General features: G+C 45.6%; 1 protein-coding gene across 2 annotated transcripts in view; it reads right to left on the reverse strand.

Moving 5' to 3' along the window:
* Positions 1-22,829, reverse strand: part of DUSP11 (dual specificity phosphatase 11) — a 44,337-nt gene that overhangs the window by 9,291 nt on the left and 12,217 nt on the right. For both annotated transcript variants that reach the window (XM_075601387.1, XM_075601386.1), the window contains exons 2-6: positions 21,446-21,521; positions 19,727-19,858; positions 18,285-18,408; positions 16,887-16,947; positions 16,637-16,683 (exon numbers count right to left, since the gene is read on the reverse strand). In XM_075601387.1, the coding sequence (XP_075457502.1) occupies positions 16,637-16,683; positions 16,887-16,947; positions 18,285-18,408; positions 19,727-19,858; positions 21,446-21,521 (440 nt within the window). The remainder of the gene's footprint in view (positions 1-16,636; positions 16,684-16,886; positions 16,948-18,284; positions 18,409-19,726; positions 19,859-21,445; positions 21,522-22,829) is intronic.

Consider the following 22,829-nt stretch of genomic DNA (forward strand, 5'->3'; position numbering starts at 1 on the left):
TCTTTGGTCTGCCTGGTAAGGAGCCTTTGAATATATATATATATATATATATATATATATATATATATATATATATAATAAATAAAAACAGCAATACAGAAAACATCACAGAACACACAAGGAGAGGAAAAGCTAGCAGACCCACACTGTTATATGTGCAAACAACTGCAAAGTTTCAAGGCCCCCTGGCCTCTTCGTCAGCCTGACTTGTGTCTGCTAACTTTTCCCTTGTGTATTGTGAGATTTTTTTTCTGTATTGCTGTTTTTTTTTGTTGTTGATACATTAAAGAAGAAATTTGATGACAAAAAGGAAAACGTAAGGCTATCATTTTCTTTTATTTATTTTTTGAGTGCTGATCAAATATGATTTTTTTTTTTATACAGTAGTGTCTAAATAAATATTTATCAGGCTCCTGAACTGGTCTGTAACAATGTCAATGCATAGGTCTGTTACTCACACATCCAACAATGATTACAATTGGTGCACTTGGCACAATTGTGTAATTGAACGGAGTCTAGACCAGTGGTTTTCAAGGTTAAGTAACTCTAGAATTAGATTGGGAAATCCTGGGGAACCCCAACCCATTTCCCCGCTGTTTCCCCCTTTCACACTCCCATGTTCCCCCTTACGCTCTATTCCCACTACCTCTCTGAGCCTGACTGAGACACAGACACAGCCTGGGACAGCTGGGAGAGTTGTCCAAGCTTTTCCTCCCTGGCGGCCGCACAATCCCAGTTGAAAATCACTGTACTATACTCTTGTAAAAATATTTGGGGTCTAAAATGTCTACTAGTTAAAGTTGTATTAGAATAAATAAACATATTTGATAATAAAAATATGAATGAAAGATAACAATTCCAGGAGGGAGGACATATAATAAAAGTAAAACACATTGAAGATCCAGCAAGTCTATATGTAAGTTAAGGCCATGTGATGACAGTATTAAATGTGTGTATCCAGTACGTCTCGGTCGTAGTTTCTTCATCCTGTCGCCCCTTTTTCCCCCAGAGACCACTTCACCGCTGTTCTTATTCAGCCTTTTGAGACTGTGTGTTGTAAAATCGGACAAAATATTTCTCCTGAGCTCTACGAACCTTGTTTTCAGTGTGCGTCCTACGTATTGTTTAGAGCAAGCGCACGCCATCACAGACACTACACCTGTGGAGTTAGTTAATAAAATCTCTTCTTTTGAAAGTTTTACTTAGACTTTTGGAGATACTTTTTTCTCTTTAGGATCTTGGGAATCAGGTGAGGCATCTGTATGAGTTACACTTAAAACATCCTTTTAGTTTCCGAGTGTCCCACTTGGGGGACATATTTTTGAGATTTTTACTTCTATACATGATCATTGGATTTTCAGATAAAACATTACTCAATATTGTGTCTTTTAGAATATTCCGTTTTTTTTTAATACCATTTTTATTTCTGGCGCTCCCTTATACCTGACAATGAATATTATATTCTTTGATTTCGAATTTGAAATCGGGTTTTACGAAACAGAGTCTCAAAACGTTTCCTCATATTCCACAATAATGATCCCAAAGGGCTGACCATTAAAGGCAGTGAAGTGGTCCTCATGGACGAAAGGGGGGACCGGATGAAAAAACAATGACAGAGAGGTACTGGATACACACACAAAGCAGCAGTCCAAGCTGCCATTTAAAAAAAAAAATCCCTTTAATATTTGCATCAATGCTATCCACACAATTATAAGTAATTAGCCATGTTGCAGATCGATCCGTTCTCCTGTGATCAACAGGGAAGATTTGGCTCGGGGTTCACTGAACAGCTGTAAGTGCAGCTGAAGGGGACCAAAGATGCAAAGTTTTGTGGGGAAGATCATGTGACCAGGCAGTCACTAGATTCAATTGGTGCACTGCTAGAGAGAGGCAGAGCTCAAACAGGGGTGTGCCAGAGCCTGTTTCAGAAGAGGAAGGGGGTGTCACTTTGTAAATGGTTGCAGTAGAAACAAAAAATGCTTGTTACATTATAATACATTTTATGTATTTCAGAGTTTAAAAAAAATACTACAAGTATTTTCTCATAGTACAGAACCGATTTATTAATAATAAAAAAATAAACATGTAGGATATTGCTTGGTCTGCATCTTTAATACTGTCACCACATGGCCTAGCTACATTTTAAGAAGACTAATTATGACCATTGTATTTTAATACAATTTTTTTTAATATATTGGATCTTCAATGTACTTTACTCTTATTATGTCTTCCCTCTTGGAATTTTTTTCTTTGATTAACATTTTTATTATCTAAATGATTTGTATTAGAATAAATATAAACATAAGTATTAGACTTTGTAGAAGCAGGATTTTTACTAGAGTCTAAAAACGCTCTTTATTCAATTACCCAATAGTACCAAGTGCACCAAATTGAATCATTAATGTTGGATGTGTGTATAACAGACCTATGCCGTAACACATTGTTACAAACCAGTTAAGGACGGACGGACGGACGGACGGACACGAGTAAATGAATGTACAATGATTTCAATTACTGTACATCCACTTCCTTGCCGCTTGTGTCTGAAGTGGTCGCTCCGTTCTCCCGCCAAACAATCCAGCCGGATATTAAAACAAAACAGAAAAGGACAGTGCAGCAGAAGTAAATGGCAAATAGTTGTAATAACACACACGTTAAAATAGGCTCCACGATCTCCCAGTGAGGATAGGTCCATAGTTGAAAGTCAGCAATTTCCCCATCCTAGAGTCCTTATCAGTATCAATATTATCCAAATACTAATATGTACAATGAGCTTAGTAGTAGAGCAAGCTTTCCAAAGGGCATCCATGCAGGAAAGGTGCCCCCTTTTAAAATATTGTGGGGCTACTAAACAGAGGCCTAAAGATGTGCCCTCAAGTGGTCATTTAGCCTCTTCCCATGCAATTGGGAGTGTGGGTGCCAACGCTCATGTTGCGACACATTTCAAATCAGTTAAGGGATTGGACAAGGATGTTCCTTTGTTCATCACCCCCTCCAAGCAACCAGTGAAAAAACGGATCAATGAAGTAATGCTAATAGAAAAACTGTCAGCCTTTCTGAAAAGAACCACAACGACTTTTTATAAAGTCTGGGAACCATGGTTGATTCTACCAACAAGGTAACAACCGTAACATTTAGAAGAGGAGGCGACTCAGGCATTTGAGAGGAAAGATGCGGTGCTGGTTCCTGGTGACCGGGATGAGAGGTTGAGTGCCAACCCCCCCCACCCCCCTCTTCCTCCCCTCCTCTTCTTGCTCTCCTTTTCTCGCTTTTCCTTTTCGGTCCGCCAAGTGGACCAGAGGCCTTGTGAGGACCAACTCTATCCTACCTCACTTTTTACACATAAAAAAACAAAAACCCTGTATTAGGCTAAGGAATATCATTATGTTTGTTCAATGTATATATGCCTAATAAAAAATTTTGAAACAAAAAACAAAAACAAAATTTAATGGTGCTCACCGTAAGATTAGGGACATTGTATCCCACCACTGGAACATTCTATAATTGGACCCCATTTTTGGGCAGCATTCTACCCACACAGCTTTTGGTTAAGCTAGAGATTTAAAATCTATTCTAGCCCCTAGTTTTGTCCCCAACAAGAATTTTACATGTGTCCAGGTATCTAGACCTAATGGGTGTTACAGGTGTTCAGGTTGTAAAGCTTGTGAATCCATGAGACCCAATAAGCATTTGAAGTCCTTTGTTACCAGTGAGAGCTTTGCAGTGTACAGTAGTTATTTATTCATTGTAATAGTAAATTTACAAGTCCATGATGTTTTTGTGACTGTTTTTATTACAAGCATTTGTTTTGTGCTCTCACAAAATTTATATTTATTTTCTTGTTTCAATCTTGGAAGGTTATTTATTACCATTATTTAGTTAGACTGACATTCTAATCAGTATCGGGAACATGTACGCATGCGCAGATTCAGTTTGTCGGCTTTAGCTGGCATTATAAGGGTTAATAGGGGCAACCACTATCTATATAAAGGAGCACGAAACTGGCAGTTGACAACACATCCCCGACGAAAGAATAACTATGTCACACCCCGCTGTCATCATCCCCGAAGCGCCACTCACACCAACCAGAGAGGCAGCAAGGAGGAGTCATCGAGGTGCAGAGAAACAACCGAGGATAACCAGGTGCAGCAGGAGACAGCACTGAGCAAGTACAAGATCAGCTACTAAGGTTGCTGGGGCCATCAATACAGCTGAAAATGTGCTGGAGAGATCCAAGTACACGTTACCTAAAAGTGGGCGTGACAAGCTTTAAAGAATGTGAACTTTGTGAGTATTGATTTGGCCACTTTGTACAGTATGTTGCATTAAAAACCTAATCACACTATTGGAGGCCGTGGCGCTGTTTTATTGCAGTATGTTTTAAAGACAGTGGAAGGACCTTATCAACACTATCTGCACACGCACCATAGTGGACGTATGAGACTCTTAACATTTATATACCAGGTGTCTAGTATATGCTTACAGTGCATAGAGATATCCGCATGTGGGCATAGACACTTGGAAAGACTAATAGATGTAGAGACCCCCCCCGGTGGGCTTAAAATTACTTATAAATTATAATGCATCCTTGAATTTTACTATATTGATTCTGGAGCGCACTGTTTTCCAATACTCTGTTCCCATCATTATATATAATCATTATCTGCAGCCCTTGTCGATGCTCTGCTGGATAAAGGCCTCCCCAAGGATCTTCCAGGTACTGCGGTTGCAAGCCTCCTCCATGTTGCTCCAACACTTTATTTTTTATTTCAACCTTACATAGTTACACAGTAGATGAGATTGAAAAAAGACATACGTCCATCAAGTTAAACCTATGCTCAATTTCAACGACAGGTACTTTATCCTATATTTGTACTTACAGTATACTGTAGTGTTGTACCGGGTAGTGTTAAAAAAACAAAACAAAAAAAACATAACGGGTAACGGGTACACGGCCAAAATCAATGGTTCTACCCGGCCGGGTACCAGATTACCCGGTTTGGCACTTACCTGCAGGTTGGCGGCGACATCTAGGAACAGTAGCAGCAGTCCTGTGGCAGCATCGGAGGGTTTTCAGCCGGCGGGGGACAGCATGAATCCCTTCCATAGAACCGGAGCAGGTAAGCAGGGCGTGTGTGAGCCGCCGGTGAACCACGTGACCGGAGACGGAGCGTTCCTATTGAACAGCCGTCTGTCCAATAGGAACGCTCCGTCTCCTGCTCCGGTCACGTGGTTCCCCGGCAGCTCACATACACACTGCTTACCTGCTCCGGTGCTATGGAATGGATTCCTGCTGTCCCCCGCCGGCTGAAGACACCTCCGATGCTTCCACCGCCACAGGACTGCTGCTGTTGTTCCTAGATGTCGTCAGAAAGGCAAGTAATAAGATTATTTCCAGTTTTCCTGACATTACCCGACACCGTGCCCATTTCCCAGTTGCCAGGTATTGTCCGGGTAGCTGGAAGTGTGCCGGGTAACGCCGGGAAATCTGTACACCCCATGTATACTGATCCAGAGGAAGGCAAACAAAAACTCCTAGTGAAATATCATCTAATGATATCCCATAAGGGGGGGGGGAAATAAATTCCTTCCTGACTCCAAGAATTGGCAATCAGATTACTCCCTGGATCAGCATCCTTCTTATATTTGCTTATTTGGCATATCCCTGTATAACTTTCCTTTCTAAAAAGATGTCCAACCTTATTTTTTTTTAAGATATCAATTGTATTTGCTATCACAGTCTCCACAGGTAATGAATTCCACATTTTAGCTGCCCTTCCTGTAAATAACCCATTTCTTTGTTGCTGGTGAAATCTCCTTTCCTCCAACTGTAAGGGATGACCCCTTGTTGTTTGTATTGCCCTGGGATGAATAGTTATTTTGAAAGCTCCTTGTATTCTCCCCAAATATATTTGTATACAGTTATAATCAGGGCTCGACAAATGCCCTCGCCCGCACGGCATGTGCAAGTGCATTTTGGCCGCCGTCGAGTGCTTGGTGGTGGCGTCTCCCAGCATTCTTCTCCTTTTCTCCTGTAAATTTAAGTGTTTCCCCTGCAGCTCCTTTCAAAATGGCCATGCGGCGGCAAATGATGCCGCATTGCCATGACAGCTGGATGCCGTGATGTCACAACATTTAAATGGCCATACTCACCTCTCCAGTCCTCTCTCTCTCACCACCGATGCTCCAGGTCTCGTTCTCTGAATTTCCTCTTCTTATGGCACCTCGGCAGCCGGTCCACTCCTGCGCACCCTGACCACATGGGGCGGACCTTCTGCTTACTCCCGCTGGACTGTCTCAGCAGCCCACCTCCTGATGGCCCCAATCCACGCTGCTCTCCCACACCTCGTCACTTGGGTCGACCCGTGGAAGGTTCGCCACCCTCCACCTACTCTTGCCTCAGGTCCTCTGCACTGCTCCAGTCCCGCCTCTGCACATCGCCATGGAGCCGGGCCGTATCACACCTGCCACTTCTGTTGCCGTCCGCCTGGTACCGCGGTGCTCCTTCACAACCTCTGTTGGCCGCCTTCTCCATACTGCAGGGCTAATTCTGGGGGGCGGGGACGGGGACGGCAAGGAAGAGAGCAGAAGCCGGGTTTGGTTGTGGCTGCAGATGAGTGTGGGGGCGAGGCCAGCAGCAGGGGAGCACCTGTAGTAAGGCTATATCCCCAGTACATTCTACAGCGCACGCCTCGGTGTGCACTGCGCAAACAAGTACCGCCCCTTAATGGGGCTGGGCTCACTACGTACGTTGGCGTGTATTTGGCAGCCGCGCTCTACGACCATTTTTTTGAAAAGACATCAAAATTGTATTGACAACTTGCGACGGAGGGGTGGCCACGCTTTCGCTGACGGTTCAGCTAAGAGGGCGAATGTGGGGGGGGGGGGGGAGAGAGACGCACAGAATGTGTGGGAGAGGGTGAGAGACAGACGCACAGAATGGGGGGGGGAGACAGACGCACAGAATGGGGGGGGAGACAGACGCACAGAATGGGGGGGGAGACAGACGCACAGAATGGGGGGGGGAGACAGACGCACAGAATGGGGGGGGCAGACAGACGCACAGGATGGGGGGGGAGACAGACGCACAGAATGGGGGGGAGACAGACGCACAGAATGGGGGGGGGAGACAGACGCACAGAATGGGGGGGGAGACAGACGCACAGAATGGGGGGGGGAGACAGACGCACAGAATGGGGGGGGGAGACAGACGCACAGAATGGGGGGGGAGACAGAGGCGCACAGAATGGGGGGGGGGAGACAGAGGCGCACAGAATGGGGGGGGGAGACAGAGGCGCACAGAATGGGGGGGGGAGACAGAGGCGCACAGAATGGGGGGGGGAGACAGAGGCGCACAGAATGGGGGGGGAGACAGAGGCGCACAGAATGGGGGGGGAGACAGAGGCGCACAGAATGGGGGGGGAGACAGAGGCGCACAGAATGGGGGGGGAGACAGAGGCGCACAGAATGGGGGGGGGGCGGGGAGACAGAGGCGCACAGAATGGGGGGGAGACAGAGGCGCACAGAATGGGGGGGGAGACAGAGGCGCACAGAATGGGGGGGGAGACAGAGGCGCACAGAATGGGGGGGGGAGACAGAGGCGCACAGAATGGGGGGGGAGACAGAGGCGCACAGAATGGGGGGGGGAGACAGAGGCGCACAGAATGGGGGGGGGAGACAGAGGCGCACAGAATGGGGGGGGGAGACAGAGGCGCACAGAATGGGGGGGGGAGACAGAGGCGCACAGAATGGGGGGGGGGGGAGACAGAGGCGCACAGAATGGGGGGGGGGGGAGACAGAGGCGCACAGAATGGGGGGGGAGACAGAGGCGCACAGAATGGGGGGGGGAGACAGAGGCACACAGAATGGGGGGGGAGAGCCAGAGGCGCACAGAATGTGGGGGAGACAGAGGCGCACAGAATGTGGGGGAGACAGAGGCGCACAGAATTGGGGGGAAAGGCAGAGGCGCACAGAATGGGGGGAGACGGAGGCGGAATGAGGAGGGGGAGAGAGACACAATCGGGAGTGGGAGAGAGGATGGGGAAGCACGCTGCTTAGGGGTCACACTCGACTCCTATTTCACATTCGCCCCTCACATTCAAAACGTCTCTAAAACCTGTTGCTTTTTCCTCCGCAATATAACAAAGATACGCCCTTTCCTCTGTTACTCGACTGCTAAAACTCTGACACAGGCCCTCATTCTCTCCCGTCTTGATTTCTGTAACCTCCTGCTGTCCGGCCTTCCTGCCTCTCACCTGTCTCCCCTACAATCTATCCTAAACGCTGCTGCCAGAATCACTCTACTCTTTCCTAAATCTGTCTCAGCGTCTCCCCTTCTGAAATCCCTCTCCTGGCTTCCTATCAAATCTCGCATCTCGCACTCAATTCTTCTCCTCACTTTTAAAGCTTTACACTCTTCTGCCCCTCCTTACATCTCAGCCCTAATTTCTCGCTATGTACCATTCCGACTCTTGCGTTCTGCTCAAGGATGCCTTCTCTCTACCCCCTTTGTATCTAAAGCCCCCTCCCGCCTTAAACCATTCTCACTGACTGCCCCGCACGTCTGGAATGCCCTTCCCTCAATACCCGACTAGCACCCTCTCTATCCACCATTAAGACTCACCTTAAGACACACTTGCTTAAAGAAGCATATGAGTTTAACCACCCTCCCTCCCCCTCATTCCCCCCCCCCCCCCCTTCCTTGGCACCATACAAACAAGTACCAAAGAAAATATAAACAAGATACATCCCTACCCCATAAACAAAGCAGCTTCCGAAGTAATACATACCTAGGACATAAAAGCAAGATCCCCTCCGGTGGGAAGGGGGAGATCCCGAGTCCTCAAGCCACAACAAAATCACAATGACATCCACAGCCCCAATAAAAATATGCTCACTGAATGTTAAGGGGCTCCAAAATAATAGAAAACGGAGACTTGCACTCAACGATATGAAAAAAACAGGGGGAGACATCATATTCCTACAGGAGACCCACTTCACATCACAGGACCCCCCAAATTTATTCAAAAAAATATTCCCGACCTGCTTTTTTGCATCATTTAGTAGTAAGAAGAGGGGTGTGGCTATCCTTATCAGACAAGGCACCCCATTTAATCATGTCAGAACAACAATGGACCCAGAGGGTAGATTCCTAATGGTATATGGCTCCCTAGCGGGCTCGGCAATCGTCCTGATCAATGTATACGCCCCAAACGAGAACCAAACAGAGTTTTTACAAGCTGTTCTCGAGGATGTTGACCCGGGATATCTGTCATCGATGATAGTGGGAGGAGACTTCAATATGGTCTTAAACCCTACCGAGGACAGATCAACCAACATGGGCCCCCCCCGCAAAACCCACTCCCAGATCAAGGGGAAAAGGTTCAGGGAAATCATGAGCGAATTCTCACTGGTGGATGTCTGGAGAACCCAACATCAGGGCCAGAGAGACTACACATTCTACTCAGCACCTCACCAGACTTACTCTCGAATAGACCACATCTTGACCACCAAAAATGTGATGGCGGCAGCCATAGAATCAGACATTGGCTCAATCACATGGTCAGACCATGCCCCGGTCACCTTGACTCTGTCAGTCCCCTTTGAAAAAACAACAACGTACACCTGGAGACTGAACGACTCACTACTAAATCACCCAGAGATCGAGAGAGAAGTCAGATCCTCACTTAAGGACTATTTCTCCCTCAATATGGGAACAGTCTCCTCTCCAGCAATCCTATGGGAAGCCCATAAGGCAACTATCAGAGGGAAATTTATTTCCATCGCATCCCACAGGAAAAAAGCCCGCCAAGCGCTAATCAAAGAACTCACAGAAAACATAAAAGCAATAGAGCTAGCTCATAAAGCACATCCCTCAAAAAAAATATACAAGTCATTAATAGATGCTAGAACAAAGCTTAGACAAACCCAGCTGGAGGACGTTGAAAAGGCCCTCAAATGGACCAAACAACTATACTATGACAAAGGCAACAAAGCTGACAGACTCTTAGCTAGTAAATTAAGAGGGATACAAAAAAGATCCCAAATAACGGCGATCAAGAGTAGGTCTGGTGAGATTCAATATAGTGAAAGCAAGATTGCAGCGGAATTCACAAGATATTACACAGAACTATACAACTTAAGAGCTAAAAACGGCCGACCTGTACCGATAGCGTCAGAATCTATAACTCAATATTTAAATAAATGCCAACTCCCCTCACTGACGGAGGAGGAAAACACAGTCCTCAATGCTGAGATATCAAAAGAGGAACTGGAAGAGGCGGTCAAATCACTAAAGCTTACTAAGTCTCCTGGCCCTGACGGTTTCACAAATATTTACTATAAAAGGTTCTTGCCAACCCTATCCACGCATCTACTAAAAATATTCAATTATTTTATGGAAGGGAATCAAATCCCCCCAACAATGTCTCTAGCCAATTTGGCTATAATACATAAGGATGGCAGAGACCCGATGCAATGTGGAAGCTACCGTCCAATCTCCCTCCTCAATAGTGATCTCAAACTATATAGCAAAATTTTGGCAAATAGGCTAAACCCAATATTACCGAGGTTAATTAATATCGACCAAGTAGGATTTGTCGCAGGGAGACAAGCCTCAGACAATACCCGAAAAATAATTAATATCATTGACCATGTCCACCTCACAGGCACCAAAGCACTTCTGTTAAGCCTGGACGCAGAGAAGGCGTTCGATAGAATAAACTGGCAATTTTTGGACCAGACTATGCGCAAATTTGGCTTTAAAGACGCATACTTAGAGGGGGTCCGTAGATTATATCAAAACCCGTCAGCCACAGTGAAACTACCAGGGGGCAATAACCACAGATTCGAGATAACAAATGGGACTCGACAGGGATGCCCCCTATCTCCTCTCCTCTTTGCGCTAACGATAGAACCACTAGCATCAGCAATACGACTCAATACGGACATCCAAGGAATAGAAATTGGAAACAGGCAGCATAAAATCTCCCTATTCGCGGATGATGTCATACTAACCCTTTCCAAACCCCAAATCTCCCTACCCAACCTTCAAAAAGAACTCCGGGATTTTGGAAAAATCTCAGGATACAAAATAAACAATGATAAGTCAGAAGCCCTAAATCTAAGTCTGCCAGAGCCAGAGGTGAAACTCCTCAAACTAAACTTCAATTACCGTTGGAGCTCCTCCTGTATCAAATACTTGGGGGTTAAGATATCGAGGAACTACCAATCCCTATACCAACATAACTATCCGACCTTATTCCATAAAATCAAACAAGATTTAGAAAAATGGGGAGGTTATCAAATATCATGGATCGGGAGAATGGTCTCGGTTAAAATGAACATACTCCCTAGATTACTATACTACTTCCAGACTCTCCCGGTCCACATCCCTGGCTCGGAATTAAAAAATATCCAAAAACTAATCTTCCACTTTATTTGGCAAGGTAAAAAACCTAGAGTCCCTAGAACAGTTCTCTTGGCCTCAAGGGGGAGAGGAGGACTGGGAGTCCCAGACATCACAAAATACTACCTAGCCGCCCAACTGCGACAGGTAGTAGTCTGGAACGCAAACCCAAACCAATATTGTTGGCTGGATATTGAAACACAATATGCCGGAACGCCTTCACTGCCGGCTTGCCTTTGGTCCCTGAGCAAGGAGGACATGCAGAATAGCAAATTTAAACTAGGCCCAATGAGACACACATGGGAGACCTGGACGAAAAGCAAACTCAAGTACAAGCTCACAACACCACAATCTCAACTTATACCGATTCACAAAAATCCGAAATTCCCACCTGGCTGTGAGCCCAGACAATTTGACCAATTTCAAACCAAAAACATCAAGGTGATTGCCGACCTCTTGAGCTTCGGGGAGTTCCTGAGCTATCAAAACATACAAGCCAAATATGGAATAATAGGACTGAACGTGTTCAAGTATTTACAAATTCGACACTTTATCCAAACAATATCCCCAACATTGAAATTTCCCCCTCTCACAGGTTTCGAGCGGCTCTGCAGAGAAACAGCTCACCAGAAAGGTCTAATAACACAAATATGCGCGGAGCTAGAGAGGGGCACAGAAGCCCCCACACATGACTATATGCTGCATTGGGCAGCAGAATTGGACATAGTTATAGACCGAGAGGACTGGGAAAGTATTTGGGAAAATGCCTCAGGAACTTCTATATGTACCACAATCAGAGAAAATATTTACAAAATAATGTTCCGCTGGTATCTTACCCCAGCCAGACTAAATCAAATCTACCCCCTGGCATCCGATCTATGCTGGAGAGGCTGCGGTCAAAAGGGGGACATGGCCCACATTTGGTGGACATGTCCGGAAATTCAAAAATACTGGGAAACGACACAAAAATTAATAGAGGAGGTCACAGACCTCACAATACCCATTGAACCGCTGACCTACCTGCTGGCCGGGCCACTAGACTATCTGGACCGGCCAACAGGAAAATTAGTCTCCTTCATTCTTACGGCGGCCAGATGTGCGGTGGCTGCCGCCTGGAAGAAAGTGTCTCCCCCCTCCAAACAAACAATAATAAAAAGGGTGCAAGAAGTAATGGACATGGAGAAATTGTCGGCTTTCCTTAAAAGGTCCTCTACCTCATTCACTAATATTTGGGATCCATGGTACACCCACATGGCGCTCCTAAGACGAAACACCCCTTAACAGATCAGGGACCCAATGGACACCAAGATCCAAACCAGAACTGCCAAGAAGCTAGGGAATAAGACCTTTCCCCATTACACCCTCCCCCCCCCCCCCCCCCCCCCACCCCCCCTCTCTTCTCTATCCCCTCTCTGTTTCCATGCTCGCGCCGCCCCGTTGGACCACATATGGTCAGGGAGACGCTGAGCCTTTCCTCTTCTCTTCCCAGTTAAGGAAAAAAAAAAAAAATGTGTATTAGACGGGCTTACTGTTTGTATTATCTATACCCTGTAATGTCATAACTGTCTAATAAAAAAAATTGAAACAAAAAAATAAGCATATGAGTAGCACTGTGGCTAATATTACAGTATACACGATACATAAAGCTTGGCCCCCTGCAGACGCACTTACCTGAATGCCCTCCTACGGTCTTTGTACGTTCTCCCCACCAATTAGATTGTAAGCTCTTCGGAGCAGGGACTCCTCTTCTACAATGTTACTTTTATGTCTGAAGCACTTATTCCCATGATCTGTTATTTGTACTATTTGTTATTTATATGATTGTCACATCTATTACTGCTGTGAAGCGCTATGTACATTAATGGCGCTATATAAATAAAGACATACATACATATGGGGGAGAGAAAGAATGGAAGGATGGGGAGAGATAATGGAAAGATTGGAGGGGGAGAGAAAATGGTGTGTGCAGTTGGTGATTTATTTTATAAATAATTTTTTTAATGTGTCCCTACCCCTTGATGACCGGGTGGCAGTTACCCCCACACTAGGGCCCAATGTACGGTACTAGTCTTAGTATTACTAATAAGGGGCGCCCTAAGCCCAGTGCCCCAGCAATCTGGCTTCTCTGCCAAGGATCTCCAACTCCCTGTGTGACATGGACCCTGAACCTGTGCTCCTCTCGTGTGACATGGACACAGAACCTGTGCTCCTCTCGTGTGACATGGACCCTGAACCTGTGCTCCTCTCGTGTGACATGGACCCTGAACCTGTGCTCCTCTCGTGTGACATGGACCCTGAACCTGTGCTCCTCTCGTGTGACATGGACACTGAACCTGTGCTCCTCTCGTGTGACATGGACCCTGAACCTGTGCTCCTCTCGTGTGACATGGACCCTGAACCTGTGCTCCTCTCGTGTGACATGGACCCTGAACCTGTGCTCCTCTCGTGTGACATGGACCCTGAACCTGTGCTCCTCTCGTGTGACATGGACCCTGAACCTGTGCTCCTCTCGTGTGACATGGACCCTGAACCTGTGCTCCTCTCGTGTGACATGGACCCTGAACCTGTGCTCCTCTCGTGTGACATGGACCCTGAACCTGTGCTCCTCTCGTGTGACATGGACCCTGAACCTGTGCTCCTCTCGTGTGACAAGGACCCTGAACCTGTGCTCCTCTCGTGTGACAAGGACCCTGAACCTGTGCTCCTCTCGTGTGACATGGACCCTGAACCTGTGCTCCTCTCGTGTGACATGGACCCTGAACCTGTGCTCCTCTCGTGTGACATGGACCCTGAACCTGTGCTCCTCTCGTGTGACATGGACCCTGAACCTGTGCTCCTCTCGTGTGACATGGACCCTGAACCTGTGCTCCTCTCGTGTGACATGGACCCTGAACCTGTGCTCCTCTCGTATGACATGGACCCTGAACCTGTGCTCCTCTCGTGTGACATGGACCCTGAACCTGTGCTCCTCTCGTGTGACATGGACCTGAACCTGTGCTCCTCTCGTGTGACATGGACCCTGAACCTGTGCTCCTCTCGTGTGACATGGACCTGAACCTGTGCTCCTCTCGTGTGACATGGACCCTGAACCTGTGCTCCTCTCGTGTGACATGGACCCTGAACCTGTGCTCCTCTCGTGTGACATGGACCCTGAACCTGTGCTCCTCTCGTGTGACATGGACCCTGAACCTGTGCTCCTCTCGTGTGACATGGACCCTGAACCTGTGCTCCTCTCGTGTGACATGGACCCTGAACCTGTGCTCCTCTCGTGTGACATGGACCTGAACCTGTGCTCCTCTCGTGTGACATGGACCCTGAACCTGTGCTCCTCTCGTGTGACATGGACCCTGAACCTGTGCTCCTCTCGTGTGACATGGACCCTGAACCTGTGCTCCTCTCGTGTGACATGGACCCTGAACCTGTGCTCCTCTCGTGTGACATGGACCCTGAACCTGTGCTCCTCTCGTGTGACATGGACCCTGAACCTGTGCTCCTCTCGTGTGACATGGACCCTGAACCTGTGCTCCTCTCGTGTGACATGGACCTGAACCTGTGCTCCTCTCGTGTGACATGGACCCTGAACCTGTGCTCCTCTCGTGTGACATGGACCCTGAACCTGTGCTCCTCTCGTGTGACATGGACCCTGAACCTGTGCTCCCCCTCAACTTTATTATTACTGGGATTCATAATATAAAAAAAGTGAGGATTCTATTATTGAAACTGGGAATAGCCTACCTGATACAGTGTTAACCGGTTTCCAGTGTTTGAAAAATGGCTGCCCCTGCAGCCTGTTAATAAACACAGATACCCAGCAAGCTCTAAGGAACCCCAAAAATTACTATTATATATATATATATTTTTTTCCTTCAAAAGGAGTGCTAGTGGGCGTGGCTAAATGTATACAACAAAAAACAAAAAGGAGCCCAGAGCTACATACAATATGACAAAAATACACACACAAATACACAGTGAAATACCTATACCTCTCTTGAAAAAGGGTAATTTAGTTTAACCCTTAACCAAAGGCTTTATCTAAATGACCCCTTTTCAAGAGATATATAGGTATTTCACTGTGTATTTTTGTCATATTGGATGTAACTCTGGGCTTTTGTTTTTTGTTGCCTGCAGCCTGTTACTCACCTTTTCAAACCTTCAGTTAAACCAATCCTCTAACCCCTTGTATTCAAATAACTTAACCCCTTCATCAACACAGCAGTGTTACAGCACTGCAGTCATAGGCCCTATTCCCTATAGTCCATGGCCCAACTTTCACATGAGCAAGTGTGTAGATGTGACAAAAAGGCTACCTGGGTGGACAAAAGAATCATTGGATGTGCAAATAGATCATAGGTTAGAAAAAGAGATCACTTTGTAGAAAAAGATAGCAAAATGGATCACTTGATCACTGGATAGAGAAAGGGGTTAGTGCATACATGAGGGAGATTAACTGGAAGTGGAATCAGTGGGAGGACCAAGGTTTGGTCCCCACTGGCTGCTGCAGCGCCCGGCATACAGGAGCCGCCTATCAACGGGGCCGCTGTTTCTTTTATATTACCCAAGGGTATATACTGATTAGTCTGCTTTTCTAACAATGTTTTAAAGACAGCCCATTTATCTTCCACATTTTACCTGCAAAAACATCATCCCAATTTATTCCTTGTAGATCATTCTTCAGTTTATTAAAATTTGCCTTTCTAAAGTTTAAAGTCGTTGTTGAACCCATGTACAGTAATCTGGTTTTTGATCATTAATTCAAAGGAGACCATGTTATGATCACTGTTACCCAAATGTTCCCGGACTTGAATATTTGTTATTACTTCTACATTGTTTGATATTACCAAATCCTGTATTGCCCCTCTCCTGGTTGGTTCCTCAATAATTTGAGTCATGTAATTGTCTAAAAGCACCCTCAAAAACCTGTCTCCTTTAATCCTTTCAGTCGTCTAATCTCTTGGAATCCAGTCAAGTACCATTTTTGTCCCATGAGGATTATTTCTTATTGCGATATGTCCGGCCCACAGTCATTTAAATGTATTCCCCCATGTCATGTCACAGACTTTTGTTTGATTTCAAACCCATTCATTTTTCCTATGTATATATATTTCTGTACGCGAACACGCACAGGAAAGCAATTAAGCCTTGAGAGAAGCGTTTGAATTGCTCTGCATACAGCTGGCTTTTACAGGTTTTGTTCTACCACAGAAACCAGGTTAAAAACAGACTACTTACTTTCTATAGCTTCCCTGGGCACCATGCCCTGCACGTCAATTAGATACCTAAGACAGGAGAAGCAGTATTACCCTAAAGGTGCAGTAAAAATGAACAATGCATTGCAAGCCTCTGTCAGCGAGGGGGATCGAGGAGTTGCACAACACTGGAAGAATTCAGCAATTTGACACGGTCACCATCATTTTAGCAGAAGACGCTGTGTGAATGCGCTGAAAATCTAGCATGTCAAGACTACTCTTCTCGGACTCACCTGCACACTAGGTATCCCGTTCTATTTAGGCCGTGGGTGCAGTGAACACCAATAAGTTTATCTGTATGGGGGAAAGAAAAATGTTTTGGGTGAATTATTATTGGGTTCTTCATTTTGCAAGAACTGCACCGCACACCAGATGTTCTCACACTACAAACACGCCATGGAATTATATACTGTAAGTACCTTTCAATGTCGCAAGCCAGTGCGTGCGTTTGTAAATATCACAGCCGTAGCAGGTTTGACACAATTTTCATCCAAACATATCCTAACTAAGGTCTCATATGCTACCTTTGAGGTATGTGATACCTTTTACGGGACCAACATAAGAGCTTTTTCTAGATACAACTAGGTACAATAGTGTACAGGGCTTTCCAAACCTCATATTTGTTCCTGAGGTTTTGAAGAGTTTGTACATTATACTTTAATCTACTGTATAAAGAAGGTACCACAAACTACAACTAATTGACATTTCTTCAGAAGTACTACAGCTACTAGAATTGAGCATTTTGGTAGACTTCTCTTCTACCAGACTGACGCATTAGGTCGAATTATGCACAGATCATTTATACATCCTGGAAACAAAAATATATATATAAAAAAAAAATAATCTTACATGCATCTCTGGTAGTAAATTTGAAAAACAAACAAAAAAAAAATCTTCATTTAACAATTCTTTTTTTTGAGATCAGGAAATGGTAAACAGAATTTTGGCTTCATAACTTTATACATTAAACTAAGAAAAAGAAATAATGACTAGAAGCCAAACAGGTGTTACCTGTGTTCATTTTTGTTTTCCATTCTCCAAAGGTAAGTGCACACAGATTAGGTGCTTTAGGCTGCGTTTACAACGGTACATGTGATTTCACGCTCTGCGAGAACAATGTGCAGCAGCTGATACAAGCCGCCCATAGTGTGCGCGAAAAGACAAATCATTTTGTTTTTTCCGTGCATCGGGTGCGTCACGTGAGCGGTTCAGCCAACGAGGGCAAACGAGCCTGCCGACGCGTCCGCCTCCCCAATCGCTGGAAGCTCAGTTCACCCATCGCTCAGACGACAGGTGCACGCAACGCCATGCGCACCTACTATACTCTTAGCCTTATAACAAAATGTGCAACTATGACTATTTCAGGCCTGACTGAACAGTGTAAAATTACCAACTTAACAGGCAACTGTTCCAACACAGCTCCTGCATTAATTGTATTTATTGCAGTTGCACTTTGTTTTCAATTTAATTGACAGAGCAAAATAAGACTTGCTGAAAGCAGTCAATGTATATCCAAAAATACTTCCCGCAACTCATTTCTATATTATTAAGTCTTTAGGCAAAACCCTATATTAATCACCAAGTGACCAACCCTCAGGGGCAGTGCGCGCACAGAATGAAATTGGCTTTACCGTTGTCAGAGTTCTCTCTAAGGAACTGTCTCACGATACATTTGAACTGATAAATCGTTTCATCGCTTGGTATTTCTTGTCCGGCCGTGAAGATTTTTGCATAATGTAACGTTCTGGGCAATTCCTGCAAAAAAAAAATATATATATATATTTTTTAATAATTCTCAAAACTGTTTTTATGATTAGGTTTCCACAAACTACAATTCCCTTTACTGCAAGAGGGACTTTGCTTTGTAAAGGGTTGGAAGTCCTCCTGGCACCAGCAGGGTAAATAAACACTTATTTGGTTTATTCTAGCTTTCTAGGATTGAAGCAGGGGGTCTCAGGATCTCAACCCCATTCATTTCAGCTTAACCCCACTGTTTCGAGAGGTATCTGACTCCGTGTGTGCTGCCGGTACCTCTGTGAAGTTTAAACGTCCAGGTCACACGGGCCAATAGGAAGCTACACCGGATGATCACTGCGGCCTATTGGCCGGCGTGACATTTAAAGCTGCCATTATGTTAGGCACACAAGTTCCCTGCCTGCAGAGATACCGGCACCCCTTACGGAGAGAAGGACCTTGGGAAGCAGGGTGAAATTAATGGGGTTCAGCACTGGAGACCCCTGTTTAAAAAAAAAAAAAAAAAAAAAAACACAAGCAATGCAACCTGGATTGTGGCTTTAACCGAAATATGAAATACAGGGATGGGGGGGAGGAGAAGGGGTGAACCCTGCTCAGCTAGTGATTATGGGAGGAGAAGCTAACAGTGGTGCTATCTGGGATTGAGGGGTACATGAATTAAGGAAAGCAGAGATCCCTACTGATGCACTCACTAGATCAAAAATAATAAAGTTTTAATAAACACATAGAAAACAGAAAAAAGCAGCTATTTAAAACCTAAAGTAGCGCATGTACTGTAGTGAGAATTTACTCACTGTTGTTTGAAAGTACATGCGCTACTTTAGGTTTTAAATAACTGATTTTTTCTGTTTTCTATGTGTTTATTACAAATGTATTATTTTTGATCTAGTGAGTGCATCAGTAGGGATCTCTGCTTTCCTTAATTCATTTAACCGAAATATACCAGAAAAACCACACCAACTGATTATTTAGCCATTCTGATAAAAAACAGAAATAAAAGCATAATATCCGATTGAGATCCACCTCTTTACCGCGGATAAACACCAAATTCAATTGTGTGTCAATTTATTTCATTGCTAACACTGATAGAACATGAATACTGACCGGAAAAATACAAACCGAAAACAAAAATCCCTAATTATAACGCAACAGTTTCTCCGAGGTCATGTAACCGCTCCTAGTGTTTTAGGTACAGTGGCAGCGAAACGGCTATATCCCACGGAACAAAGATGTCTGCAACTTAACTGCAAAGGGGGGGAATTAAAAAATGGACCGAATCCCCTCCCTCCCCTCCCCCTGACCCATAGGAACATCTTACTCCTGGACCGTAATACCGCGCTGTACACGTTAAATCAACAATCAGTCCGAGCTCTTCATTCTGGTTCTGAACTTCTCTGAGGAGATCCAAAGGTGAAAACCGCTGGCACGGTGCTATTTTGAAGTCAAAGCTCTGCAAATAAAGCGTATAAATATTTCTCATTTAGATCGCTAGAGGCAGAAAGATTCAATAGCAAATACCTTTCAGATATTAAACCCAGTGAACACACTAATGAAAATATAATACATGTATACAACGGGAAATAGTCCTGCCCTACAAACGGACTCGATTCAAGTCCAGATGGGTACATAAAGGCGGAAAATCAGCAGCGCAAATACATCCAGGATCATGTAAATGAAAAAATAAATAAAAGCACATATAGTGCAATTTCGTTTAAACCATAGGTGAAGAATGCAAGTTCATAAGTATCTCACTCGCGGTGACTATTAACGGCAACGCGGTTGTGATGAGTAACCAAGTCTCAGGTGATTCTTCAGGTACTCTCAAGATGACGTCCCTCAGAACCAGATGGGTAGGATTCCCATATGTGAAGAATAGAGAGGACACAAGGATAGTGCATGTGCTTTATACATGATGCAATAAAAGTAATACACTTACAAATAATCTTTATGTATAGGCAGTGAGACCTACCAGGGTCAGACGATAGAGGAAAACGGCAGCACTCCTTCCTTCACTGATGCTCCACCTATGGCGGCCGTCCACAGGGGAAGATGACAAAGTCCAGGGAAAAGAGAACCAAATCTTGGTCCAGGATTCTCAAAAACGTCCACCAAGCACCTTGGAGGTCTTCAAACAGGCAGGATGCTTACCGTATGCATTTCGCTCCTGTAGAGCTTCTTCAGAGGTTAATTCTGCCTGACAGACAGAGAATCCTGGGCCAAGATTTGGTTCTCCCTTCCCTGGACTGTCATCTTCCTCTGTGGACGGCCGCCATAGGTGGAGCATCAGTGAAGGAAGGAGTGCTGCCATTATCCTCCATTGTCTGACCCTGGGTGGTCTCACTGCATGCATACATACAAATAAGCTGTAAGTGTATTACTTTTATTGCATCATTTATAAAGTAACATGCACTATCCTTGTGTCCTCTCTATTCTTCACATATGGGAATCCTACCCATCTGGTTCTGAGGGACGTCATCTTGAGAGTACCTGAAGAATCACCTGAGACTTGGTTACCCATCACACGTTGCCTTTAATAGTCACCGCCAGTGAAATACTTATGAACTTACACTTCACCTATGGTTTAAACGAAATTGCACTATATGTGCTTTTATTTTTTGTCATTTACATAATCCTGGCTGTATTTGCACTGCTGATTTTCCGCCTTTATACAGATCGCTACAGTATATCTTATGGAATAAATGACGTGCGAAATAGACACTGTATATGAATATTTGGGAATGCAATTTGTGTTCCAACAAATAGTTATTAGCAGCAACCGATACAGGATACCTTGCTAATTACAAAGTGGTATATTCTGTGGTCCAGCTTGTAATTAAATATTATAACTAAAGCGTGGTAAAGGTCACAATCCTGTGTCATGGGTGCAGTGTTTAGTTGGTAACATACAGGGAGGGCAGGCGGGATGCCACAGCCAGCAGAACAAGTCATCACTTACTGCGGCACTAGTGGGGCATAGAGTCATACCACAGTATGGGAATCAGTGTCTTAAAATACATGTTTAAAGAAAATAGCATACTTTTTTCAAAGGAACCTTAAAAGAAATAAATCTTGTTCCAGGCATCCGTCTTCCGACTGGAATATAATTAGTCCACCTACAAAGAGAAAAATAATATCTATTGTAAAAGGAGGTAAGTCACATTGTGATCAACACCTGTCACACACACACGCCCCACTTCCCACACACACACACACACACACACACACACACACACACACACACACACACACACACACAGGCCCCACTTCCGACACACACACACACACACACACACGCCCCACTTCCGAGACACACACACCCTCCTGTGTCCCCCACACACACCCTCCTGTGTCCCCCACACACACCCTCCTGTGTCCCCCACACACACCCTCCTGTGTCCCCCACACACACCCTCCTGTGTCCCCCACACACACCCTCCTGTGTCCCCCACACACACCCTCCTGTGTCCCCCACACACCCTCCTGTGTCCCACACACACACCCTCCTGTGTCCCACACACACACACCCTCCTGTGTCCCACACACACACACCCTCCTGTGTCCCACACACCCACACACACCCTCCTGTGTCCCACACACACACACACCCTCCTGTGTCCCACACACACACACACCCTCCTGTGTCCCACACACACACACACACCCTCCTGTGTCCCACACACACACACACACCCTCCTGTGTCCCACACACACACACACACCCTCCTGTGTCCCACACACACACACCCTCCTGTGTCCCACACACACACACCCTCCTGTGTCCCACACACACACACACACACACACCCTCCTGTGTCCCACACACACACACACACCCTCCTGTGTCCCACACACACACACACACCCTCCTGTGTCCCACACACACACACACACACACCCTCCTGTGTTCCACACACACACACACACCCTCCTGTGTCACACACACACACACACACACACCCTCCTGTGTCACACACACACACCCTCCTGTGTCACACACACACACACACACACCCTCCTGTGTCACACACACACCCTCCTGTGTCACACACACACACCCTCCTGTGTCACACACACACACCCTCCTGTGTCACACACACACACACCCACCCTCTTGTGTCACACACACACACACACACACACACACACACACACACACACACACACACAAACCCTCCTGTGTCCCCCCCACACACACACACACTCTCTCCTGTCTTCCCCCCCCACCCTCACCTGCGTCCCACACACACCCTAGTGGCGTATTGGGTACTTCCTGGTCATTGTCATGTGATGCTATGATGTCACCCCTGACTTCTGACCCAGGAAGAAGATTGAGAGATATGCAAAGTAACATTAGGGTTTAGACAGACGCGCAGCAGTCTGAGGTAACAAACGGTACTCATGCCAAGACTACAGGTCAGCAG

Source organism: Ascaphus truei, chromosome 5 (genome assembly GCF_040206685.1).
Source record: "Ascaphus truei isolate aAscTru1 chromosome 5, aAscTru1.hap1, whole genome shotgun sequence".
In the NCBI taxonomy this organism is placed as follows: domain Eukaryota; kingdom Metazoa; phylum Chordata; class Amphibia; order Anura; family Ascaphidae; genus Ascaphus; species Ascaphus truei.